We start from the raw sequence: 25,832 nt of genomic DNA, 5'->3' as shown, positions 1-25,832 counted from the left end.
CAGGGAAACCCCTCCTGGGACCTGCTGTTAATGCCTCAGCAGAGGGCTCAGGGATCACAACTTGATATAAAGCCAAACTGAGTGCTTGGGTTACAGAAAAGGGCGTCCTCCTCCCTCCTGGAGTTGGTGGTTCCCAATCGCTGAGGAGAGCTGGGCCAGAGCGCAGGTCTCCCTCAGTCCTCCAGGGGTCTGTCCTTCACCATCTAACTGAGCAGCGTCCCACCATCTCTGCTTCTCTTGGGTGTTCTTGTGACAGGAGGCAGCTGGGCTGTGATAGTTTGGAGCACCCAGGTCTGAGACGGTGGATGGGCACCACGGAATGCTCCGGGGTCCCTTGGATTGGTGCTCTTCCTGAGGCCACTAATCTCCTCTGAGCTGTGACCTCAAAGAAGACAGATCAGATATGTCTATGGAGCTGCGGAATTCCAGGCTGAATGAGTGTGTGTTTCACCTGTATGCAGAAACATGTCGCTGATCAGATTTGTAACCCCTGACGTCTATTTTTAAAGTGCACATAAGAGGTTTGAGTTCTAACTTTCTCTCTCTGTCTATGATGTTACCCTATACCCAAATCCCATAAAAAATTATCCCCAGCCCCTTACCCTTTGTGTATGCAGTTTTTTTTTAGACCCCAGGAAAAGGGCAGGGTGCCCAACCATTTTCTTGCCGAGCTGGGAAGAAGGGAGGCAGGAAATCTAAAGGTCCAGATTCAAGTTCTATACAGGTCTTTCTGGGCTCCAGCCACCAGTCTCGGAGCTTGGTGCTTCTCCCTCTGCTAAAGCCCGCAGGAAAGCACAATGAGGTATTTAAAAGGCCTATTCTTAGCTTCTGAGCCCAGAATTGAGTTCCATTTGTCCAGGGTGTCCTAGATCCCCCCTGTTGTCCTGAGGACACCTTGGTCCTCCTAAAGGTTCTTAGAGTCCCCCCACTCAGAAGCTAGGGTGAGGGATATGGGGAAGAGGACAGAACAAAGCCGAGGCTGGAGATAGTGTTCCTCTATCCCCACCCTCGGGCTCTTGGCCCACAGCCAGAGAGGCCTGTGGGCAGAAAACCAGTTTCAGCATTTGCTCAGTCCCAAAGATAAGGTAGGGCCATACTCCAGGAGGCACGAGAAAGGACAGGCCGAGGGTGGGAGGCGTCCAGAGAGGTGGTCCAGCAGGATCTAGGGAAGGGAAAGTAGTCCCTCTTCAGGTCACTCGGACAGCCCCTCAGGTGACTCGATTTCAGTGCTGAAGAGTTCCTTGTAGAGTGGGGGGAAAGCAGCTTGGACCACAATGGGGTGAAGATGTTGGAAGGTTTGCAGCTTTTCCACATGCTGGCTGCACAGGCTCCGAAGCTTCCCCTTGGACGGCAGCTGGAGATGGGTTAGTGAGGAAGGCAGTGGTCAGTACTTCAGCGCTCTCCGCTGAGCAGCAAAGTCCTGGCCTAGGGTGACCCTTGTGCTTTCTCCTGTGCACTTGGCCCTTGAGGAACAGACCGGCTTCACTGGTAGGGATAGGTGTGTGTCAGGAAAGTGGAGGGAAGGGAACACTGATGGGGGCCAGGTGCACGTTTTCTGGGTGAAACCCCCAATTCTGTTCCTACTACTCCTAAAAGGAACCCTGTTAAAGCCTTTAATTTACACTGTATGCTCTTAAAATAGTGACATTCTTTGACTCTCTGGTTTATATACTGTTAAATGACTCTTTGCCTCTGTTGATACTGTTTCTCTCACCTGGAATGTCTTTCTAATTCTTTGCTGGGCTAATTCTTACTTTTTATTTGTTGATTGATTTTGAGAAGAGATAAACATCAATTTGTTGTTTCTCTTATTTATGTATTCATTGGTTGATTCTTGTATGTGCCCTGACTGGGGATCAAACCCACAACCTTGGTGTATCAGACGATGCTCTAACCACCTGAACTACCTGGCCAGGGCAATTAATTCTTACTTTCAAGTGTCACTTCCTCTGGGAATATTTCTCTAACTAGTTTCTCCTCTCCCCAGATTAAGGGTCCTTCCTCTGGGTAGCACTTAAATACCATTTTAGAAAAATGATCCAACTTGTCTGCCTTCCCACCCTAGGGTTTAAGCTCTTCGGGTAGGGCCTCTGTTACCCCATTCCCAATCAAATGCTCAATTACTGTTTGTTTGAACTAAACAATTTCTAAGCAGGTACCCAATACTGCTAGGACCCAGCCAGAGGGGTAATGAAAAAGACCCAGACACCCATGAGGAAAGAGAGGGAGGGATACCTTGCTGGAGAAAGGATGAGAAAGCTATTTGTCTTATGCAGTTCCCCCTATAAGCAAATGAGGCTTAAAAACACCTGTCACAGTCACCCCCACCCCGCCTCCCCAGTTTAGTTCCCCAGGGAAGGGCCAGTCAGGGAAGAGCAGGCAGCATAGGACCCCTAATATCTCTTGAATTGATTGTATTTTAATTTTTAAATTTGTATTGCTTTACTTTGAGTTTGTCTGGGCTTTTGTAATAGCTTCATTCATTCATTCATTCATTCATTCATTCATTCATCCATCCATCCATTCATTCATTCATTCAACAATAGTTCCTGAGAACTTACTCAGGTAGGTACTGGAATGGTCTGTGGTGATTTATCAGTGAATAAAATAAAATACCTATCATTTTAGTATATGTGCTGCTGAAGCGAGCACTAAAATACCTATCTTTATTAAGTGTACATTCTAGTGAAGGAGACAGAAAATAAACAAATATATAATATGTTAGAGAAATCGGGGAAGAACCTTCTAGTAGGTACAAAAGCTCAGAGACACAACTGTGTGTGATGAGTTTGAAGAACAGCAAGGAGGCCAGTATTCCTGGAATGGGTTGATAGGCCAGTGGGAGAAGATGAGGTGAGAAAAGCAGTCAGAGGTCATGTCATGAGGCTGGTAGACCATGACACAGACTCTAGACTTGATTCTCAGCATGATAGGCAGCTGTGGGAGGACTGAGAATAGCACTGTGTGGCTGATGTAGGACAGAGTTGGAGCAGGGGTCCAATTAGGAGGCCTCTCTAATAGTCTAAGTGAAAACTGATAGTTGGGGGATGGGTGTCGTGTGTGTGTGTGTGTGTGTGTGTGTGGTGACAGTGGGGAGGTGATTTGCTTCCTAACTCTTTCCCAGGTTCCAGTCTCTCTCTCCACTTCCTAATCTGTTTTACCAGACTTGACGTCCTTTAGGCCAGAGACTGTTGTTTAAGTCATTGTTGTATCCTCAGCACTGGGCACCGTGCCTGGCACATAGCAAGGGCCTGTGGCTTGAGTGCTTACATAAGCGGTTCCTTTACACTGGTTCCAAATTAAATTGCTTAAATAATAGCTCTGATGATATCATTCCTCTACCCCTTGGGGCTCACCATTGCCTAGAAATAAAGTCTTTACTCTTTAATATGTCATTTAAAGTCCTCTCTGATTTGCTCCCTGACCTAATTTGCAAGTTTGTCTCCTGCTACTTCCCTGCCTCCATCAGCCTGATCTTACACTTCAGCCAAAATGTACCATGAACTATATTCTCCATACAGTCATTATTTTGTTTCCTTATTTTTGCTCATATTGTTCTCTAAACTTGAAATGCCTGCCCCATTCCCATGAACATCTGTTAAAATCTTAGCTATGTCATACCCTAGTTTTATTTTTATTTTTTACAGTGATTTTAGAGAGAGAGGAAGAGAGAGACAGAAACATCTATTTTGTTGTTCCACTCATTTATTCATTCACTGGTTGATTCTTGTATGTGCTCTGACTGGGGATTGAACCCAACACCAGAACAACACTCTAACCAACTGAACTACCCAGCCAGGGCTTTCATGACCTAGTTTTAAATGTCATTTTCTCTAGGAAGCATTTATGATGTAACTTTTAACCCCCAAATTATTATTATTATTATTGTTATTGTTATTAGTGAGAGAGACAGGAAGGGAGAGAGATGAGAAACTTCAACTCCTAGTTGTGTCACTTTAGGTGTTCATTGATTGTTTCTCATATGGGCCTTGACTGGGGGGCTCAAGAGAAGCCAGTGACTTGAGCTCAAACCAGTGACCTTGGAGATTTGAACCTAAGACCTCAGCATCCCAGGTTGACGCTCTATCCACTGCACCACCACCAGTCAGGTCTAAGATGATTTTTAATCCTGTTCTTTGCTCTTCTAACATTTCCCCAATATCTGTTATCAAAGTAATGTATCGGGGGCACAGGGATATGGTGGAAAGAGCACAGGGATAAAATCTTGCATTTATTACTACCAATCGTGTAAACTTAATCACTTAAGTCTCTTTAACCCTATAGGAAGATATTAATACCTGCCCTATTGACTGAGCTGCCCTGAGGATAAGAAAGCACATCTGTGACAGCACTTTTTAAATTTCATTTTGTATCACATATCACATCCTTCTCTATGTTAGAGCTATTGGTGCATGAGCTTCTTCTTCATAGCAGACTGAAAACTTGTGATGGGGACAAGGACAAAGCTCTGTATCTTTCCATTCCACGGTGCCTTGTATAAGCAGGTGCTGGGTGTTAGCTATATTAAACTGAATTGTTCCCTGGAGGTCCCTCCCAATTCCAGGCTCTCTAACTTTCTGTCTTCATGCACATAGAAGTGACTGCTTGTTCCCTTAGTTCCTGTGCATCACAAGCTCTCTAATGCATTATGGCAGATGCTCTTCTGTACACTCAGACCCTGGGCCTCATAAGCCCTGATGTCACAGCTCTGGCACTAGGCCGGACCTCTTCTACCCCCATGACTGCTCCTACCTCTGCCAGGATGCCTTGGCGATGAGTCTTGCAGAGATGGTGGTGAAAGGCCAGCTCCAGACTGGACTGAAGCTGTTCTACTTTCTTTTTATCTTGGAGCCCTGGCCGGCCTGAAGGAGAGGATGGGACCATAGTCAGAATAAGAAAAAAACATGGACATGAGCTTCCACCAAAATGGTGTACTATTTTGGACATCTGTGCTAGATGAGGTCTTTCAGCTGAGTGTGTGTGATTGTGTGTGTGTGTTGATTTGATAATGGAGAGCTCTGGGGCCTTGGGACTGGCTAGCTGTGTACAAGGAAAACTGCGGAGGGGGATTAAAGGGATGAGAACTTCTGATCTCTCTACTCCAAACTGTCTTTTCCTTGGTAGCCCATCCAATACTAAGCACTAGGATTCTGCCATGAGGAAAAAAAGGGATTGGACAAGTCCCCTGTCTCTGGCCAAGGATGACTTCAGTTAGGAGATGGCCTTCGTGAAGCCACCTAGGCCAGTGTCAGGGCCTCTGCAGCAGTCTGCAGCTAATTTCAACCTTCTTTGCCCTGGCTCCATAAAATAGCCAGAAGTCATCTTTCAAACCTTTTTTTTTTTTTTTTTTTGTATTTTTCAGAAGTTAGAAGCGAGGAGGCAGTCAGACTCTCGCATGAGCCCGACTGGGATCCACCTGGCATGCCCACCAGGGGGCGATGCTCTGTCCATCTGGGGTGTTGCTCTGCTGAGGCTGGAGCCATTCTGGCACCTGAGGCGGAGGCCATGGAGCCATCCTCAGCGCCCGGGGCCAACTTTGCTCCAATGGAGCCTTGGCTGCGGGAGGGGAAGAGAGAGACAGAGAGGAAGGAGAGGGGGAGGGGTGGAGAAGCAGATGGGTGCTTCTCCTGTGTGCCCTGGCCGGGAATCAAACTTGGGACTTCCACACACCAGGCCAATGCTCTACCACTGAGCCAACAAGGCAGGGCCACCTTTTTTTTTTTTTTTTAAGTGAGAGGTGTGGAGGCAGGGAGGCAAAGAGACAGATGCCCGCATGTGCCCTGACTGGGATCCACAAGCAAGCCCCTTACAGGTTAATGCTCTGCCCATCTGGGGCAGCTGCTCCATTGCTTGGCAACTGAGCTACTTCAGAGCCTGAGGTGAGGCCATGGAGCCATACTCAGCACCTGGGGCCAACTTGCTCAAACCATTAGAGCCATGGCTGCAGGAGGAGGAGAAGGAGAGAGAGAGAGAAAGAGAGAAGGGGAGGGGTAGAGAAGCAGATGGTCACCTTTCCTGTGTGCCCTGATTGGGAATTGAACCTGGGACTTCCACACACCAGGCCAACGCTCTATCACTGAGCCAATTGTCCAGGGCCATCTTTTAAAACTTGACTTTCAGTTTAGGAATATTTTTAGGTCTCTACTCATTGGCAGAGCCAGAAGACTGATAATTTTGGTCTGTAAATTCAGGTTAGTTGTTTGAGCCATTTCCTCAGGTTCTCTAAATACTTGGCATTCTGTTGGCCCAGCTCAGCCTAACCTACTCCCTTCTAGTAGAGAGATGTCCAGAGTCCCCCATGATGGCACACAGTCTTAGAGTTAGTCCACACAGAGCAGCGATTCTCAGATTTGGTAGCACATTACGATCACCTGTGAAAGGCTGTTAAAAATTCTGTTGTTCTGGCTGCACCCCAGATTAATAACCTTGGAGTCTCTGGGAGGCAGACCTAAGTAGCAATTCCTTTTACAGCTCCCTAGGTGATTCCAATATCCCGCCACAACAGCATGGCTGACTTGGATGGACAAGCAGGCTTATTTCTCTTAGGGAAGTGGCTCACTTCACCTCTTTCTCACATCTCCCTACTTCTCCACCCCGCCTGTGCTGCCCTCTTCCCTCTCTCAGGCTCCTCTAAATCTTCATTTTAAGTAATTTTATTTTACAGCTATATTGCTCATGTGCTCTTTAAAGCAATTTCCCAGATTGAACCACATCTGAAGGTCCAGACTCTTTACTGTCTGTCACACCCCCACTAGCTGAATGTCCCTTACTCTTGCCCAGCAATACTCACTGGCATTGATGAGGACAAGGGCTGTGTAGAGGGCAATCTCATCCTCAGAAAAGCTCAGGGAACTCAGGGAACGGGAGAAGTCAAAGATAGAGCTGATGAGCTCACTGCAGCCTGATGGACAGGAAACAAAAAAGTGAGCAGCTTGGAGTGGCCACAGTGCAATGCCTGAGGATGCCCACCTTCTCAGTGTTAGGAGCAGACGAGGCAATCTGTGCCGAAAAGAGGGCGCCCTGGGTCTTGAAGCTTTAGACCCATCCTGCTCCTCTCTCCCATTCCCCCCTGGCCCTCACCCAAGGCTCGGAACAGCTCCATGCCACCATATTTGCCTTCAAAAAAGACTGTGTGGTTGTCAGCGTTGTAGGCCCGGCACATCCTCACCAGCACCACTTCCATTGCTCCTGGGGCAGGAAGGGGGGCGGGAGGTGGGGAAGATGTCACACAAAGCAAGGCATTGTCTCTGTCCCTCTCAGCGTCCTGGTTCCTTAACTACCTCCCTCCACTCAGGCCTGCCCCACTCTCCCCTCTGTCCCCCACCCCCCCAGGCCTGCCCCACTCCACCCTCTGTCCCCCACCCCCCCAGGCCTGCCCCACTCCACCCTCTGTCCCCCACCCCCCCAGGCCTGCCCCACTCCACCCTCTGTCCCCCACCCCCCCAGGCCTGCCCCACTCCACCCTCTGTCCCCCACCCCCCCAGGCCTGCCCCACTCCACCCTCTGTCCCCTACCCCCCCAGGCCTGCCCCACTCCACCTTCTGTCCCCCACCCCCCCAGGCCTGCCCCACTCTACCCTCTGTCCCCCATCCCCCAGGCCTGCCCTACTCCCCATCCCCCCAGGCCTGCCCCACTCCACCTTCTGTCCCCCAACCCCCCAGGCCTGCCCCACTCCCCATCCCCCCAGGCCTGCCCCACTCTACCCTCTGTCCCCCATCCCCCAGGCCTGCCCTACTCCCCATCCCCCCAGGCCTGTCCCACTCCCCATTCCCCCAGGCCTGCCCTACTCCCCATCCCCCCAGGCCTGCCCCACTCCCCACCCCCCCAGGCCTGCCCTACTCCCCATCCCCCCAGGCCTGCCCCACTCCCCACCCCCCCAAGCCTGCCCCACTCCCCATCCCCCCAGGCCTGCCCCACTCCCCACCCCCCCCAGGCCTGCCCCACTCCCCACCCCCCAGGCCTGCCCTACTCCCCACCCCCCCAGGCCTGCCCCACTCCCCACCCCCCCAGGCCTGCCCCACTCCCCACCCCCCAGGCCTGCCCCACTCCCCACCCCCCAGGCCTGCCCCACTCCCCATCCCCCCAGGCCTGCCCCACTCCCCACCCCCCCAGGCCTGCCCCACTCCCCATCCCCCCAGGCCTGCCCCACTCCACCCTCTGTCCCCCATCCCCCAGGCCTGCCCCACTCCACACTCTGTCACCCACCCCCCAGGCCTGCCCACTGCCCCAGCTACCTGCTTTGAGCAGCACAATCTGGTCATTCTGGCAGAGCTCCATAAAGCCCGAGAGCCTCTTGGCGAACTCCACCACATACTGAATGGCCTCCGTGAGGCGGTGGGCACAGCGTTCCCACATCTCCCACATTGACTGCAGGGAAGGAGGAGGGTCCCCCTGTAGCCCACTTTATGACCCAGTGACTGCTCCAAGCCCCTGGGAGCCCGGACTGCCAAGTTGCAGGGGGTAAGTTATGAACTCCCACATTTTCTCAGTACGGCTGTGTTGCCTAGTCTCAGCACAAATGCACACTCAAGGTCAAGTCCTTCATTGGGCTGCACACACTGAGCACCCACCAGATGCTGGCGCTGAGTGAGCTCTTGTGGGAGAACAAAAAAAATGTCAAAGAGAGAGAGAGAGAGAAGGGGAGGGGTGGAGAAGCAGATGGCCCCTTCTCCTGTGTGCCCTGACTGGGAATTGAACCCGGGATTTCTACTCAAAGCGTTTGCATCTTGATGAAAAAAGAACACACTGACTCCTTTCCCAAAAGGACATACCCAAAGGTCTTAATAACTCAGAGAAGCAACAGTTCTGTGCCAAATAAGTGTTTTTAGAGCAAGTGGTATTGTCAGAGTTTAAGAACAGAAGTTCTGGAGGCCAATGGATCTGAATTTGCCCTTGGCTCCACCACTTTGTGACCTGGAGTGACTCTATTAACCACTCTGAGCTCAGTTTCCCAGTCCATTAAAAATAGAAATACATGCCAACCTCATCAGTTGGTTGTCATAACGGTCAAGGATAATTGATGTAAAGAAGCGTTTAGCACAGTCCCTGGCAGAGAAGGGTGTTCAACAAATGGTATTCAGGGCTTTGACTGTTGTTATGTTTGCTACAGGATCAAGGAGAGTGCACCATGGTGGGGTAGTGGAGGCTAAGTAAAATGTCACTAGGCAGAGACTCATCCATCTGCTGGGGTATAGACAGCCATCACTTCAAATTAGGTACATGTTTGTGCCTATCTGATGCCCTGCCTCGCCTCCGCCCACATGGTGTGCCAGTGGCCATCTCTAGACTCCCCAGTGGTGGGCTGTCCTCCCTCCTGGCAGGTCCCTTGGCCTCACCTTCCTCTGGTAGCCAGCCACCTCCTCCCTGGAGAAGAGGTTGGAGCGCTGCCGTAGCAGGTCCTCCAGCCGCAGCTGACACGTCTCTCGGAAGGACTTGCACACATTCTGCACCAGGTGCTCTGGGGCCAGAGGGGAAGGCACAGGCTCCATCTCAGCTGGCTCCCACCCTGCACCTATGAAGGGCACCCCTCTGCCTGGCCTGCCCCTCCTCTCCCTCCCCACAGCCCCTTGTCCAGGATCCCTTTCCCTTGGGCTCATGTTTGATTGACATGGGGTGCCCATTAGGGCTTCTCTCTTGGGAGCCCCTCCCTCATCATCCCCACCCGTTCTGCCTCCTCAGCTGCTCACCAATCTCTGTCAGGGAGGCATAGGGCACCTCTGGGGTGCTGCGGAAACTGGGACTGCAGTAGTTGTCTGGTCCTTGTCCCGCTTCCCTCAGCCCAGGATCCTCAAAATGAAGTCCACATCTGTCAGGGGTCAGTTGCCTGCTCGTGCTATAGAAGCTCTCTCTGCCTTCAGCCTTGCCCCGCTCAGGGCTGTATTCGAGCTGGTATGAGGCTCTGTTGAGCCCGGCCTTGGCCAAGCTGTTGCAGTAGGAGGGCCTGGAGCCTGGGGCTCTCAGGAGGCCCGGGGGACAGGCAGAGGCCTCGGGCAGGTCAGGCGAGGAGCCCAGGGGCAGCTGCCCACCTGGGAGCCCCAAGGTACAGGAGAGGGGGTCTGCCCCTTGTCCCCCTGCAGGAGGGGTCCTGGCCACTTGCTCCCGTTGCTGCTGTTGCTGCTGCTGTAGTTGTTTCTGCACCTCAGCGTGGAGAGTGTCCCTTTGCTTCTTGGACATGCGCCCAAACTTGACAGCTGGAAGAGGTCGGGGTTGAGGAGTGTTTCAGGCGGGAGGATGGGGACTGGCAGAGTCAAGTGGCATTTTGATTATGGCAGGATTAATTCACTGCTCCCTTAATAGCTGACTCCAAGAAGAACTTTTCAGGTCTCACCTGAGAACTTCCCTTCAGGGGACTTTGGTCCCAGACCCTTCCTAGCTCTCTGTTGTTTGCTTCAGGGTTCTGTCCAGCCTAGACATTTTGGTCTCCTGAGTAAACAGTCCTAGCTTGAAGCCATCTTCTAAATGTGGTAGAATTTAAGCAATGAATCTGGACTGAGAATTCTGGCCTCCTGATATTGGGGCTGGGGTTGGTTGAGTAGGGGGCCTCAAGCTGTATTGGGGTCACCTCGCCTTTCTAGGAGGGTTGGAGGAAGAGGTGAGCTGAGAACACAGGTCTCCCTGTGGTCAGGCCTGCAGGCTCCCTGGTGACCTAGATACTCACCACAGCCCAACCCAGGCTCCGCGGCTTGTTCTGAACATCCTCTTCTGCTCTCTCTTTCCTGCCTTTTCACTCCCCCCACCTCCCAGGTGTGGGGGCACAGCCCCTCGCCCCGCCTGCCCCTTGTGCCCCTCTGTGTTTCCTTTCACTTTGTTATTTTGGGCGCTGAAAAGTGCTGACAGGCTCCTTCTGGCTCCCCATCACTTTATGCCTCCCCCTGCCCCGCCTCGTGTTCCCTCTGTGGTGGGGTGGGGGTGGGGGGCGTGAGGAGGTGGGGGGGGTGAGGAAGGTGGAGAAAGGCACCAGGAACAGCAGACCTCTCCACCCTCGTGGCCTCTGGGTTGTTCCCAGGCTGCTATTCCTGCCGCCATCCTGTGTCCCAGGATAGGGATGCGGGGCTAGGAAGGGAGATGGGCCGGGACTAGAGCGACAGGGCAGGAGGGAAGGAGGTAGAACCTGATGGTCTCTGGGCCAGCGGGAAGTGGAGTGAGGAGAACCCTCTCCAAGGAGAAGAAAATGAAGAGTTGGGGACCTTTGGGAAAGGAACGTTGTTCTAGCAGAGCCTCAAGTTGGGGACTGTGAAGAGCTAGGATGAGGGTGGCCTGCCTACCCCAACATTGGACAGTGGAAGAGATGGGGCCTGTCAGGGAGGGGCAAAGAGCATTTGTCGTCCCTCCGGAAAGGCATTTGAAGAGCCCAGGCTGCCCATCAAGGTTGCAGGGAATGTGCAGGGGACTGCCCGCTTGGCCTCACCATCTCGGGACATGCCCAGTGCCAGGCATTTCTGCAGGCGGCAGTGCTGGCATCGGTTTCGGCTAGTGCGGTCGATGGGGCAGTTCTGCTGACGGGTGCAGGAGTAGGCCACGTTACAGTGCTGGCTCCGGCGGAAGAAGCCCTGGGGAAGGTGGACCAGGCTGCTGACCCCAGCCAGGCTCAGCTCAGTCCCAGGCGCCGCCAGCCCACAGACTCCAGCCCAGCAACTCTGGGGCTCTGTGATCAGTTTTCTCTCCAGTTCCTAGCACGATTGCAACTTGTTCTACAATCACTTTCCCACCCCTTGTGTGCAGGGCCCTCCGGGTAAGGCACTACTCCAGCTGCCGCAGGCGCCCGTCCCTGAAGCCAAAGGCCACCAAGCTCTCTCCTTGTCTCTAGGAGACTGTGTACATGTATGTGCTCACCTTGCACCCCTCACAGGTGATGACCCCGTAATGGATCCCAGATGACTTGTCCCCACAGATCTTGCAAGGAATCACTTCAATTTGTGCTGGAAAAGAAAGAGCAGGAGGTCAGTCCAGGGCCTTCTCTGGCACTTACCCTGTGTTCCTGGGCTGTGGCTACTTCCCGTCCCACGGCTCGCTTGCTCTCTTCCTCTGGCAAAATGGAAGAAGTGGAGTGCCAAGTCACGCTCAGCAAAGGGTCTGCGGAGGCCGTTTTTTATTTTGTGGGGCTGCAGGGAGTTGCAGGAGTTGCACCAGCTCTAGAGAGGCAGGGAAAGCAGCTGCAGGGAGGCCACCTGCTCAGCCCTTCAAGTTGTAAAGCTCCAGTTGCCTCCCTCCCGCCTGGGGACCTAGGAGTTATTACTGCTTCACAACACCTGCTTCCCGCCCAGGGGGCTTCCTCTGTGCCCCTCCCCCACTGGGGCTCAGCTCCCGTGGCAGAGCGTGGGTATGGCGGGAAGATGTGGTGCAGTAGGCTGGGGACACCTGGGGGCCAGGTAGAGATGCCCGAGCTGGGCCGTGAGGGCTGAGGGAGGGGCAGGGTCCACAGAGTGGGGCCCAGAGAGGGCAGGGAGCACAGGAGAGCGGGGCTCAACAAGCCAGCTCTGCTGGATGCCCGAGAGCCAGGGAGAGAATCAAACAGGGCTCCTAGGCCCAGCCCCAGAGCAGAGAGAGGGTGGTGGTGTGTATCAGCGCGCAAGAGTGAGTATGCTTATGTGCCTACGAGGGTCTCTGTGTTCAGCTCTAGTATACGCACACAAATCATGAATGTTAACACTGCCTGGGACTTGAGACCACCTCGTTCAACCTTTCCTTTCCTTTACAGAAGAAGAAAGAGGCCAGATGAGGAAGGTGGTTGGTCCAGTGTCACGCAGCCAGTTTGCCCCAGAGCTGGGTCTACATCACAGTCCCCCTGAGCTTTCCATTATGCTATTTTGTGTACGTGGCTTTTGGGGTACACAAATCAGCGGTCATGTTTGAGTGTGCTTGTGTGTGTGTGTATGTGTGTGTACACATGAAAGGTATTTGTGATTTGTGAGCCAATGGGCATGTCTGCTTGGGCCGGGGTGCGCACATGTATATTTGTGTTAGTGTTTGTTTTCTGGGCAGTAGGACCCCCTCCTGCCCGCTGAGCTCCTTGTGAGCTTTGCCTGCCCTTCTCCCTGCACTGATGCTGCCCCAGGCTCATTGCCTCTACTTCTCCCTGTCCCTGTCAATGTCCACAGCTCTCTACTGAGTGTCAGGGATTAGCACCTGGCCTTCTGCCGGCCCAGTTTGAAGGGGAGCTGGGCAGAGTTGGGATTCCTGCTATTTCAGGTGTTTTCATCACTCCCAAGGGCACATGGACCCCTTCTCTGCCATCATTGACCCTCTGAGGGGGAGGCCCGGGGTGGAACAGGCTAGAAAAGTGGTCTAGACCTGAGACCTCTTCTCATCTCTGACATGTCTCCCTCTCATCTTCCCCCAACAGGCAAACACATTCCTGCGAGCTACCTGTGGGCACAGATCTAGAACCCGGTCGCGGGTAGAGCACGCTGAGGTGAGGTGGGAGGATGCCCACAGCTTGCCCACCATGCCCTGAAACACCCTTTTCATCGTCCCTGAACCATCATCGCCTCAGGCCAGCCTTGGGGTGAGTCAGAGTGAGCAGCTGCCTTCTCTAGGGGAGCAGGGCACAGGGGCGTCTGAGACCCTCCCTCCATTAGGACTTGAGTCCTCAGCTCCCGGCCCCACCTGCCTGCCTACCGCAAACCCACACAGAGAGCTGGGGTCATCAAGGACAGACAGAAAGTGAGTTTTCCGATTCTCCCAGTAAATGAAGAGCAGATTGGAATGCATGTAGGGGAAGAGAGAACAGGAGGGGTTCGCGTGTTTGGCAAAGGGACAGAAAGTGTGGGGCAACCACGTGTCAAGTCACTTAGATTCTCTAGGCCTCAGTGTCCTTGGTAAATTCAGGGTAAAAATAACATTGCCTGTACATGGGTGATTGTAGGCAGTGCGGTTCATGTTAGCACTCGTGGAAAGCATAGTGCTAGAGGCAAAGCGCTGTGTGGGCCAGTTGCTGCTACGCGGCCTGAGGGCGAAGAGGGCCAGTCGGCATCTGAGTCTGCCCTCAGCTCACACCTTTCCCCCAACACTGTGGTATCTCTCTCCTCAGTGGACCTAAGCCCAGAGAGAGGAGAAACCAACATGGGTCACCCAAAAATGTGAGTGGGAGGGAGAGAGATTAGGCCAAGCCACAGTGGGAACTCAGGTTCCAGCCCCGCCGTCAACCACAGGCCTCCCTGCCTGTTCCCTTCTCCCAGAGCCACATCCGTGTGCGTGTGTATGCTGACCACACGGGTGACCCAGACATATGTCCTTGCCCCATACCTGACCTGCTGCTGGTCCCGTACCTAGGGACCAAACAACAGGGTCACAAAGACCTCGCCCTTCTCATGTGGCCAGCCACTGGCCCCCTTCACAAATACTGTGTTTGGGAGATGTCTGAGTTTGGACCCCAGCCACCAGGCCAGCCATTCCTCCATGTCCCCAACTGTAGTCCGAGTCAGAGGTACCCAGTGAGGCAGACACAGAGTCAGAGGGTCCAAGCCAGACGGTCAGATGAATAGAGACTTAGACCCAGAGATGGAGAGATGGCCAGAGAAACACGGAGAAGCCCCACTCATGTCCTGACCCTGTCAGCACTATCAGGCCCTCTTGTCCTAGTCCTCCCTCCTTCCCCTGCCACCTGTGTCCCCTTCGATGTCATCTACCCAAAACCTCAAAGAGAAAGTCCCAGTGCGCACGAGTGTGACTGTGGAGGAGGGGAGGGGAGAGGACGGGAAGGGTACTGGCAGAGGTGGCAGTGGGGGTAGCAGGGGTTGAAAAACACCTCGGATACTTTACCCAAACCCACCCCTGAGCCACCACTCTGAAGCAGCAGGTGCTGGGAACCCAGATTGGGGAGGGGGTGCTGAGTAATCACAGGATTACTCAAACTGTTGCCCGGGAGCCTGGCCTGCCAGGAACTTACCATCTAAGGGCCTGATGGTGCCAGGAACTAGAACCAAGCAAAGGTCAGGAACCTCTGGGCCAGCCCTGCAGCACAGCCCCCTCAGCAGCCTTCCTCTGCCCGGGCCCTGCCCGCACCGCTGCTTCAGGAAGATCTGCTGGTCTCACTGTCACTCTCTCCCAGGGGCCATCAAAGGAAACCCTCTGATTCCAGGGAGAGAGAAATGCCTACACATGCACGCTGTCTCCTAAAATCATCTAGTGACTGGATGACTCTAGCCCTTTTTGTCTCAAACAGGATCGCCTAGAGATCTTGTTAAAATGCAGGTCCTGACTCGGGAGGACTGAGGTCCTAGATACTGAGTTTGAACAAGCTCCTGGTTGGTGTCCAAGCTTGCTGGGCCTCAGCCTACACTTTTAAGTAGCAAGAATTTCCTCCTTTTCCTGGTTTTTGTGCCAGGCTGCTCCCACCGGGGTTGAGAGTGGTGTTGGTGGTCTCCTCCTGAGGTCATTCTGGTATCTTCTCCATCATCCAGTGTGACGTCTAACAACATCACTCTGATGCAGTACTAGGAAAGGAAATGAATCTCTCCTGGATTGCCTCAGACACTGCAGGATCCCCAGGGAGCTTCCTGCCAATGAACATGTCCTAGGTGGGGAAATACAGTACAGGCAAAGCAGTCTGCTCTCCCTCCCTCTAGCCTCCTCTAATCTCATTCTTCTCACAGCTGTGAGACTCACTGATAGCGCACTTTGAATACATCCAGAGCTGGCCCTGTGCCACCCTAAGAAGCCAGCCCTGGGCCCCGTCCTGGTGCCCTACGCCACAGAGAGGAAGTGGTAGGTGCAAAGTGGGGCCTGCAACCCTGGGGGAATCTCTCCCCTCCAACCCCAGAACTATCCCCAGGCCTGGTGGAGAAAGGATACGGACAGAGGAACCTGGGATCCTCATCTCCTCTTGGCACCGTCAGTCTAGCAGGGGTCCCCAAACTTTTTACACAGGGGGTCAGTTCACTGTCCCTCAGACCGTTGGGGGGCTGCCACATGCAGTGCTCCTCTCACTGAGCACCAATGAAAGAGGTGCCCCTTCCGGAAGTGCGGCAGGGATGGATAAATGGCCTCAGGGGGCCGCATGTGGCCTGCGGGCTATAGTTTGGGGACGCCTGGTAGAGTTAGGCCTTCCCTCTCTTCTCTTTCTCCTTTTCTCCAATGGATGTTGATTAAGGAGGAATAATAATAGCCATAAGCATTGGCCGAATTCTAGCTCTGTGCCAGGTTTTATATGTTTTTCATTTAATGATCACAACGATCCTGTGAAGTAGATATTACTTGCATTTGTCCCCAATTTACAGGTGAGAAAACTGAGTCCAGGAGAGAGTAAGTGGCTTGACTAAGGTTACACAGCCAGAAGGGACAGATCTGGCATTTGAAGTCAGGTCCCTCAAACTTGAGAGCTAGTGTCCTTAACCATTTTACTAAATACTCTTCAGGGACGAGCTGCCCAAGTGCACTGAAGAGAATGGGGTAGGGAGAGGTAACTTACTGGCTGCAGGGTGGGGGGAGTGGGGGAAGTGAGGGGGGTGGCCAGGAGGGAATTCACGGAGGGTACCCGTGGAACTAAAGCCAGGAGTCGTGTCTAGTGTAACGGTCCAGGGAGACAATATCCCTCTGTCTCAGCTCTTCCTCCATGGTGGCAGCCTCCTCCCGCCTGTACCCATTTCTCAGGGGCATGCTTCTAAGGCCAACGTGGAACAGCGCTCCCATCCCAACAGAGCTCCTGACTGGGGACTCCTCTGGAAGACACGCTCCTTTGGGGTGTGGACTGGCTTTCACACATCTCAGTAGACCTCTGCAGAAATGAATGAGTGAACAGAAAAAAGGAACGTGTCTCTTTTCTTAGCTTAGTGCCCCCTCTCCCCTCAGCCCAAACTCGCAGTCCCTTTCCGCACGGAGACCACAGCCACTCTCCTGTTCCCCGGCCTGTTGCCAGCCTCTCTCCTTGCTCGGCTCTCAGTTCCCGCAGCTTCTGCAAAGCTGAAAACCACGGTGGTGGGTATTGCCGGCAAGGGAGGGGCTGGGGGGTTGGGTGGGGGTCAGGAGAGAAGCAGTTCTACCTGGTGAGCGCTGCTCCCAGCCCATGGCGAGAATTTTCTGCTGATACACCCAGATCCCAGGCCTGAGAAAATAGCGAAGCTAAACTTCAGGTGGGCGAGGGAGAGTCTGGGGTTCTGAAAAGCCATGAAAGAGCCAGCCACCTGAAACCCCCTCCTTGTGCCCCCGCCACCCCCACAGTCTGGGACAGGAGAAAGGAGGGGAAACAAAAGAATTGAGTGAAAACAACCAGTGAATGGGGGAGGGGATGAATCACCAGGAGGAAGCTCTGAGTAGCGGGAACCCAGATGTCACACTCAGCCACCTTCCCTGCCTCCAGGGCTGTATCATCTCCTTTCCAGAGGCCTCTGCTGCTCCAGGAGGCCCCGAGGACTTGGAAGCACCCTAGTCCTGGCCCAGAGGTTCTGGCCCAGAGGCCCTGCCCCGTTACCATCCTTCCTCCCAGATAGACATCTCCACCCTTTCCAAGCCCCAAGTCCCAGGGAACGGCACCACTGTGGCAGCAGCGGGAGGAGTGGACCAGTCACTGGAGGACAAGAGGAGACCCCAGGGCTGTCTTCCTTGGAGAGCTCTGTAGCAGCGGAAATCAGTTTCCTGTCTGAGTCAGGGGCACAGAGGCAGGGCGGGGGTGGGGGGGGGGGAGAGCCACCAGCACCCATGTCTGGAGATGGGACAGGCTGGGATGCTCTAACTTCTAGAGCCCCGTGCTGGGGGCGGGGTGAGTGGGGTGTTTGGGATCCCTGTTAGGAATGGGAAGAGAGGAAATGGGGAGGGAACAGGAGAGATGCAAGGCAGGAGGGGCTCTCTGTGGCACCTGGAGGGTGGACTTCTTTCTGGCTCACTGCTCTTCATTAGCATGACCAGAGCTGAGAAAGCTCAGGCACAGCAAAGACAGGCAGGCACCTGTACCCCTTGTCCTCCACCTCCCCGGGCCTAATGCCAGGGCTTTATTCCTATGGCTTCACACTAGCCATGGCCTGAGCTAGCTGACTAGGCCACCCTCCCTCTGGCTGACTGGGGGAATTCTGGCTCATGGACATTTCCTCTCTACTTAGGAGCAAGGATCCTGTACCACCCTTCCAGAAACTCCATGAAATCCATACCTCCTTCTCTCCGTCTTCCTAGACCCCTTCAGTACTCAGTGTGTCCCCTTCCATGCCTCCCACTCTCCACCTTCCGAGGCCCCCTCGGTATTCTGTGTGCCCCCTCTACTGCCAGCACGCTTTCTGCTGCCTCTCTCCCCGAGTCTGTGTGTCTCTGTGTCTTCTGCATTCCAGTTCTGTCTCTGGTCTCATGAGGCAATGTTTGGGCTCTGTTGGTATTTCTCCCTTTATACCTCCATTTGGACATCACCTGCATCTTTCTCTATTTCTCAGTCTGTTTCTGCTCCTTGATCTTTGGGTGTGTCATAATCCCAAGCCCCCAGTGCTCCAACTTGCCGCAGCAGCTGTTGACAGAGGACACCGTGGTGGCTGGCACTCATGTGGGTAAGTCAGGTAAGTTGGGGCTGTGACACTCCTAGAGGTGTCTAAGTGAGAAGGACGAGTCGCACAGGGCCCCAACCAGAGGAGAACCCCTCTCCTTTCTACCAGCCTGGACGGAGCTGTGGGGGGGGAATCTCAGGTAGAGGTGCCCTGTCATCTCCCTTATCCGGTCCTGAGGACTCCTGCCCTCCTGCCCAGCACTGAAGCATACCAGTCATTGGTTCCTGTAGCGGATTTGCTGATTTGAGACCATTTCTGGGAAGACAGGTCTGCTAAATTTTGTGCTAATGGGAAAAACTAGGAGGGAAACTGGTGCTCCGGGGGCCCCTTCTTCCTGTAGAAGTTTTCGGCTCTTCTCTTAGCCCCTCCTGGCCCACCCTAGCTCATACAGCTGCACTGGAGTCTCCACTCCACGCATGGAAGTGGACTTTGTTCCTTTGCTCTCCTCCTCGCTTTTACCCTCTGGGAAGGCTGAGTGCCCTTCACTACCCTTGGGGGTGCCTAGCTCTGGGACCAGGGCTTGGTTCTGGACCCTCAGAACTGGGAGCCTCTCCAAAACTGGTTTTGTTTTTAAATTGAGCTTCCTTGTTTTGCAGATAAGAAGATCATAGCCCAATGACTTGCCTAGACTACACGGCTAGTCAGTGACAGAGGTGGCAGCAAAACCTGGTCTTTAGACTCTTAGCTCATGGGTCTTTCCAGGTCCCAAGATGGCCTTGCTTCTGCTTCATATGGGAAGACCCCAAGTTGAGGCTGGGGCTGCCTCAGGGTTCAGGCCACTGGGGAACGGGGCTTTCCTTTTTCTCCTTTACCCAGTGATCTGGGAAGTTCTCTGGTTTCTCCTACATGAACATGGGGACTGGAGGATTTTCCCACCCTTGCTCTCCGAGAAGGCACAGGATCCCTGGACATCTGTCTACCAGCTGTTGGCCCATGGCTCCAAGCCAGGAAGGAGGTAAAGCTGAAAGCTTTCTGTTCCCATCTCCACTGCCTGATCCCGCTCATCAAATAGGTGATTGAACTTGGGTGGGACACACACACACACACACACACACACACACACACACACACACACACTCATGGCACCGTAGCTGGATTCAACTTGGTCCTCGTGTCCTTGAGCTGGGCAGAAAGCATGGTGGCTCTGAGGCCTGGATGCGGGGGTTCTGACCCCTTCTGCCTGCTGACCTCACCTGATTCTCACTGTCCCGCTGCTCCAGGTCACAGCAGCTCCTCTGACCTCCCTTTCCAGCCCATTTGCGGGCAGGCTGAAGGCACAGAGGGCCACCACGCAATGGGAGCCGGGAGAGTGCATTCAGGACACCTGTCAATCGCAACCTTCATCTACTACAGCTGTATGATCTCAGCCTTTCTGTGTCTCAGTCTCTTTCTAAAAGGAGGGTTCAGGCATGTCAGATACTCTTGGAGATCATTTCCAGAGCTCATGACCGAGGAATGAGTCCCTTTACTATCACCACTCTAAGAGCATTGCCGGAGAAGCCAGACTCCCCGGCTACTTCACCCATCTCCCAACAGACCTTAGCTTTGATCTGGACACACCCTGTCCGGACAGAACGCTCAACTTTGCTCACTTTGTTCCCAAGACACCCCTCCTTTCCAGAGGACCTGGGGATGATGACCAGATCAAGGCTTCCCCTGCTCCCAAGTGGCCCCATTCACTTACTTCTCATGGCTGAGCTGTGGTCTTTGCCACCTTGGCTCCCTATCTTTTTCAGCGGCGGGTGGTCCAGAGATGGGGCACAGCTGGCAGCAGGGTGGGGGGCAAGGGCACTCAGCAGAGCCTCAGCCCACAGCTCTGCACCCAGCTCTCCCCCAATGCTTCTGGGCAGGGGGGTTTAAGCTAGCACCACACAGGTGGCCTACTGACAACCCCCCAACTCTGCCACCCCCCACCCCTCCCTGGGGTGCAGCTGGTAGGATGACAGGCGCCCCACGTGGCCAATCTGGGCCTGGGGCAGGGTGTGAGGGGCGGGGCAGCAATCGTAGGGGGCGTTGGAAAATTCCAAAACCACATGCGACAGCCACACGCTGTAAAGACTGTTTCCACCTGACAGGGTAGTTCTGGCTGGGAAGCCAGAATGGAGCTCACAGGAGCCTGGGGCCCTTTTCCTACTGCCCCTCCCCCTGAGGACCCACAAGCCTGACCCTCTTTGCCAGGTGACTCCAGAGACAGGGATGTTTCAAGAGGTAAGTCACAGGATGTTTGCCCGGGGTGGTGGCTTGTTCCACCTGAGACCCTGTGGACTGCCAATACCTGTATCAACTGAGGCACAGTCTGGGAGGCTGCCCCACCATCCACCACGCTCATGCCTTCCCTATGGACACAATGTATGCCCTGGGCTAGGGAATAAATGATAAGTGTAGCAGTAATAATTATCAGACAAATGACCACTATCTATAGGAGGGGTTTGTCTGTCCAAAATTTCCTCGGGAGCAAAACTGCTGAAATTAGAATGATGATGGTGATGGTGGTGGTGGTGCTGGTGATGATGATACATACTATGTATCAGCAATGGTTCTTACTGGTCTTTTTGTTGTTGTGGTTCTTAATGTTTTATATGGATTATCTAATCCTCACAAAATACTTCATGAGGTAGGTACCATTATCTCCATTTCAAAGATGAGGAAAGTGAGACACAGAGAGGTTAAGTAACTTGCCCAAGGTCACACAGCTAGTAAGTGGTAAAGTCAGGATTCAAACTCAGGCAGTTTGGCCTCAGATTCCATTTGAGGAATGGAAGGGTTTCTCTGGTCCAAGTCTGCTCTGGAGCATATCACAGCGTGGGACAGCTCCTTGTGTTTGAGTTTCTCACCTGAGGGTCCTTTTGAGGGACCACTCAGCCTCATATCTGCTTATGGGGTACCTCAGCTGGGGAGTTCCCTCTTCAGGACCCCTTAGTAATCAGGCCCCCTCTTGGTCTGGCGGCCCCTTCCTGGGTTCCTCCCTTCTTGGGGTCATTCATCTTAGTTTGGAGACCATTTTCAGAGCAACTCCACTTGGGGGAGGTGTTACTCTTTCCTGGCTTTTCTGGGGCAAATCTCTTAATTTAAGAGGCCTCTGATCCTGACAGGAACTCTCGTAGCTCCTCAGCCTGGTACAGGCCTTACCCTTTGTCCTTTCTCAGCTCTCCGGAGCTGGGTAGTGGCTTGGGCAAAGGGCTGCCAGTCTGGGTTCTCGGAAGGACACTCATGGGAGTAGGGAGGTTCGGGTGCATGGGACCAGTGGATTGGGAAGGACATAAAGGGGTGTGGCCCTGGCTGAGGTTTCCGTGATAAGGCGTTAAGGCTAAGAATGGAATTTAGCTTCTTCCAGTTCTAGCTGCTCCAAAACTCCCCCTTCACCCCCCACCCACATGTGGTCCCTATCTCCCCTCCTCCAACTCATACGTCACTCCTTGACCCGCTTTCCTCCCAGGGCCCTGCTCAGCATTTCCGTGGGGCCCTGTGGCTAGGGGCAGGCGAGGCACAAATCAGGATTGTGCTGAGCAAAGCAAGCCCCCACCCAGGAGGGTGTAGTGTCCTGAATGGCCCCCAGCCCTTGTCTGCCCAGAGCAGGGACAGAGTGATGCTGCTGCCCTTGATGATTCCTCTGCCTGGAACAGGAGGTTCTAGGCAGTTCTGACAGTGGAAGGGGCGGCAGTGAGCTCTCAGGAGGAACCGGTCAGCGACTCAAGGGACGGCCAGATAGGTAGCTTCTCTGGCCCCAGCGTTGTCCTCATCAAGCCAGGGACCCCTGCTCATGGAGGTCTTCCACAGAGTGCTCTCAGGCTGTTAATTAAGGGTGTGCTTGGTTCTGATGGGTTATAAGTTCTGGGACTGAGGTGGAGTGGGTGCATTTTCTGGTGGCATAACTTCTCCCACAAACCAGGAGGGTAGACCTGAGGTGCTGAGAGGTCCCAAGAGAGGATGCTTACTCCCTAGTATCCATTGGGAAGTCCTTCCTGAGCTCTAGTCTCTTCTTACATGCTGTAGCCTCACTCTCCTGGGGCCCTGGGACCCGGAGTGTCCCTCTCCGTTGTGTTTCCTGCAGAGATAAAGGCTTTCCTGCTCTCCAGCCCTGACCAGCCTGGCCCCAGGCTTGTTCACACCCCAGGATGTGTTAACCACAGAAATCAACACCAAACCTGGCTCTGCCCCACAAAGCCTGATGCAGGCCACCGGGCTCCCGCCCCACCCCCTCCATCTCCTGTGTCTCTGTCCAGCATGGCTCCCTTCCTTTCCCCACAGCTCCCCGCTAATTGTTCTTGTTTCTTTGAGATGTTCTCGCTCATTCTTCAGGCTTCTTCCTTATCTTGTCCATTGCCCTGATCTTGAGGGTCCCTCAACCCTTCCCCTCCTTTCCCCATCTCCCTCTCTCCCACTCTCCCCTGATTTTCTTGGGTCCACCTCTCTCCAGGCTTGTCCAGGTTTCTGTGTAACCTCGTGTCTTTCTTTTACAAGAACCACCCACCACCCATGAGGGACTCCGGGCCATCTCTTTACACCCAGTACCATTCCTGCCCAGTCCTCTACTCACAGGTGTGGGTCTTCTTTGCAGCCAGAAGCTCTGTAAAGAAAAGAGAGGGGTCAGGGCCAACAGTTGCAGACACTGGGAACCGAGAGACACTGCCCCCAGTCACAGGCCCCCAGCCTCCCTATTCCTTCCCAGCAGAACCTGGTCTGAGGAGAAGGGAACCTGGTCTGAGGAGAAGGTGGGACTACCTCCACAGCACCTTCTGTTCATCATTTCCTTCCAGTCCTCGAGACTGCTGTGCTTCTCACCAACTCTGGGACTGCCCAAGCTACCCTTTCTGCCTGAAATGCCTCCCCCCCCCCCCCCAGTTTAGCCAACTTCTCCTCAGCCCTCAAGTTTCCCATAGGGTCTCCTCCTTAAAGAAGTGCTATGTGCCCCTCTCCCTGCCCTGGTGCTTACACGCCCAGGACCTTGGGGCTGATTTCCAGGCACTTACCGCATTGTGTCATTATCTGTGAACCGGGGCTTTTCTGCTAGATGGTAATCCCTACGGAGACAAGGACTGTGTCTTCCTTATTCACCTTGTTATTCCCAGAGCCTTCTATAGACCTGGCCCATTAGCGGCGCAGAGTAAATATTATGCAGCCAGAGTTAAACCTCTGTGGGAATTAAATCTCTTGATTGTTGATTTGTGCCTGAAAGCTTTTGGGAATCCCAGAGGTGTGGGAGTTGAGGGTAGGAGGTGAGGACGTTTGGAGGAAGAGGATGCTGCAAGCATGGAGCCTGCTCTGCCTCCCATAGGCCCTGGCTCCTCTGGCCCACCAGCCTGCAAAGGAAGGAAACCCTTCCCACCTGCTGTGCGGCATCTGTCTCAGTGGGGAGTGGGCAGCACATGTGGGTTGATGTGGAGTGAGCAGGAAGGCATGGCCCCCAGAGGGGCTGCTGAAGGGAAAACCTTCGCTAGAGCCTTGTTGGGGTTGTTCATTTGCATGGTTTGCATTTATTAAAACATCTACCAAGGGAGCCCCTGAAGGTGCTTCCCCTGCCAGACCTGGTCTGTTTCCTATATCCACACAACAACTCCTCATAAGACAGAGGGACAGTCTTTTGTCCCAGAAGACCCTGCAGCCCTGCCTTATGCCTCCTCCAGTTTCCCTAATCTTTGAATCTGCTGTCAGTTTTTTCCTCCTGTTGTCCAATCCTGGACACCTCCCTCCCCTGGACCCCCACAGTGCCTCTCTGGCAGGCTTCCTCCACTGGGCCAAGTAGGGTGGGTAGATTTGAAGGCCTGGCCTTTGCCGGGGTGGGGTTGTGGGGAGGACTGCCCAGGGAGGGAGTGGCTCCGTCGGCCCCTCCTGCCTCCCCGCCCCTCCTGCCTGGCCCCACCCAGCTTCCTCCCTGACGTGGCACCCTGGCACTGCTCTCTGGCCTCCAGCCTTGCACCTCAGAGCGGTCCTGGATGGGGTGCCCCCATGCGTGCCTGGCAGTGGCGTTCTTCCTCCACCAGGTGGCCCTGGAGTTTGGAGGCTGTGTCACTCAGGCTTTCCCCCTTAGTGCTCACAGCTGACCAAGCATGTCGCCATAGGATCTGCTCTGAGAGGGTCTCTGAACCAGGTCGTTGGTGGGGCCAAGGACTGCCTGACTCTGTCCCCTGATGCCTGGGCTCGGTACCCCACATTCTCTGCAGAGAGGAAGCCCCATGCCCCTGGGCCAGTGGGAGGAGGGCACTGGGCACAGGCAGCTTGCTTCCTCCCCCCACCCCTGTCTGTCATCCTCAAAGGCAGCACGGGCTTTCCCATTGGTGAGTAAACAGAATGGAAATGGCCAGCTTTCCCGCCACTGCTACCCGGGGTCCTGCCCCGCTGAGCCAGTACAGCTCCCACGGGGCACTGACATTTGGGGGGTGCTGCCCACATTCTAATCCTTCCCTTGATCTGGCTTGCCTGCCTGTACCCCTCTCTCCCGCCACCCCACTTGTCTCCTCCTTCCTCACTTCTCCCTTTCTTTTCCCTCCATGTATTTCCTGCTTCTCCCTCTTTCTTATTTCTCCTCCTCTGCCATGTCCCCCGCCCCTCCTCCTGTTTCTCCTGTTTCTATCAAAACTTGTCCTGTCTCACCTGTTGGGGTCCCTTGACAATCCATATCTCTCCTCTCTTTCTTGTCCTTCCTCCCTCACTCACTTCTTGACTAGTCCCATCTCTTCCTCTCCTCCGACCCCCTGGGGTGCCTTCCACCTGCCTGCAGGGCCTAAGGCCTCTTACCCTGTGAGGCTCGGTGCTGTCTCTGTGGGGCCCTGTCCATGGGGCAACTCCCTGGGTGCCGTCCTTGCTGCCCTGGCTGCCCAGGAGGGCAGAGAGCAGGGCCCAGGGGAGGGGGGAGGGCAGAGGGAGGGAGCACCTGGCCTGTCAGCAGGCAGGGGAAAGGAGTGGCTGGCAGAGCGTCCTGGCACTAGGAGGGGACAAGGGGAGGGACCGAAGGAACAGACTTTGGAGCTTTAAGGAGAAACAGGATAGGTGAAGGGAAGGAAAAGGGACTAGCATTCACTGATCACCTACTGTGTGCTGAGCCCTTTGCCAGGCACTTTATTCGAGTCCACGGTTTTCTTCAGTTCTCACAACATCCACCAGAGGCAAACGTAATTACTCCAGATTTACCCATAAGCTAAGTGATATTTAAAGGTATTAACAACTTACCCATAGACTTGCACAAGGACGATAAGTGGTAGAGCTGTAATCTGAAGTCTTTATGACTTCAAAATCATGTGCTTTCTCCCTGACAGATGCCAGGAGAAGGGAGGGAGAGGTAGGCTTATTTGGAGGATTGTGCCTGTTCTCTGGGATGTGATCAGACATCCCAGTGGTTGCCTGGCTCCTGTTTGCTGAGCCCCTGACCCTTGC

General features: G+C 54.1%; 1 protein-coding gene across 3 annotated transcripts; it reads right to left on the bottom strand.

Annotated features, from left to right (window-relative positions):
- Positions 1-475: 475 nt before the first annotated feature.
- On the bottom strand, positions 476-25,318 carry RORC (RAR related orphan receptor C). Of its 3 annotated transcripts, XM_066262113.1 has the most exons (12): positions 25,197-25,295; positions 23,432-23,482; positions 22,999-23,028; positions 11,833-11,918; positions 11,408-11,549; positions 9,687-10,190; positions 9,336-9,457; positions 8,235-8,367; positions 7,081-7,188; positions 6,791-6,901; positions 4,753-4,862; positions 476-1,354 (listed from the first exon to the last, which is right to left on the bottom strand). In XM_066262113.1, exons 2-12 carry the CDS (start codon positions 23,442-23,444, stop codon positions 1,193-1,195), a joined length of 1,521 nt encoding a protein of 506 aa, XP_066118210.1. In that variant the 5' UTR covers positions 23,445-23,482; positions 25,197-25,295; the 3' UTR covers positions 476-1,192. The 3 variants fall into 3 exon arrangements, with proteins under 3 accessions (XP_066118210.1, XP_066118209.1, XP_066118211.1); XM_066262112.1 differs by lacking the exon at positions 23,432-23,482 and having other exon boundaries at positions 25,197-25,318; XM_066262114.1 differs by lacking the exons at positions 22,999-23,028; positions 23,432-23,482; positions 25,197-25,295 and adding an exon at positions 20,146-20,186.
- Positions 25,319-25,832: the final 514 nt, after the last annotated feature.

Source organism: Saccopteryx bilineata, chromosome 2 (genome assembly GCF_036850765.1).
Source record: "Saccopteryx bilineata isolate mSacBil1 chromosome 2, mSacBil1_pri_phased_curated, whole genome shotgun sequence".
In the NCBI taxonomy this organism is placed as follows: Eukaryota; Metazoa; Chordata; class Mammalia; order Chiroptera; family Emballonuridae; genus Saccopteryx; species Saccopteryx bilineata.
The sequence above is the reverse complement of the archived record's forward strand: the minus strand, read 5'-3'. Positions and strand labels throughout refer to the sequence as shown.

What these genes read in the sequence shown, in the direction of transcription:
- RORC (XM_066262112.1), bottom strand. Translation starts at nt 25,236, where the DNA reads ATGGACAGGGCCCCACAGAGACAGCACCGAGCCTCACAGG. An exon ending in ACAGCACCGAGCCTCACAGG is followed by an intron (nt 23,029 to 25,196) that starts GTAAGAGGCCTT and finishes TTTTCTTTACAG; the next exon opens with AGCTTCTGGCTGCAAAGAAG. An exon ending in TGGCTGGCTACCAGAGGAAG is followed by an intron (nt 8,368 to 9,335) that starts GTGAGGCCAAGG and finishes CCTTCCCTGCAG; the next exon opens with TCAATGTGGGAGATGTGGGA.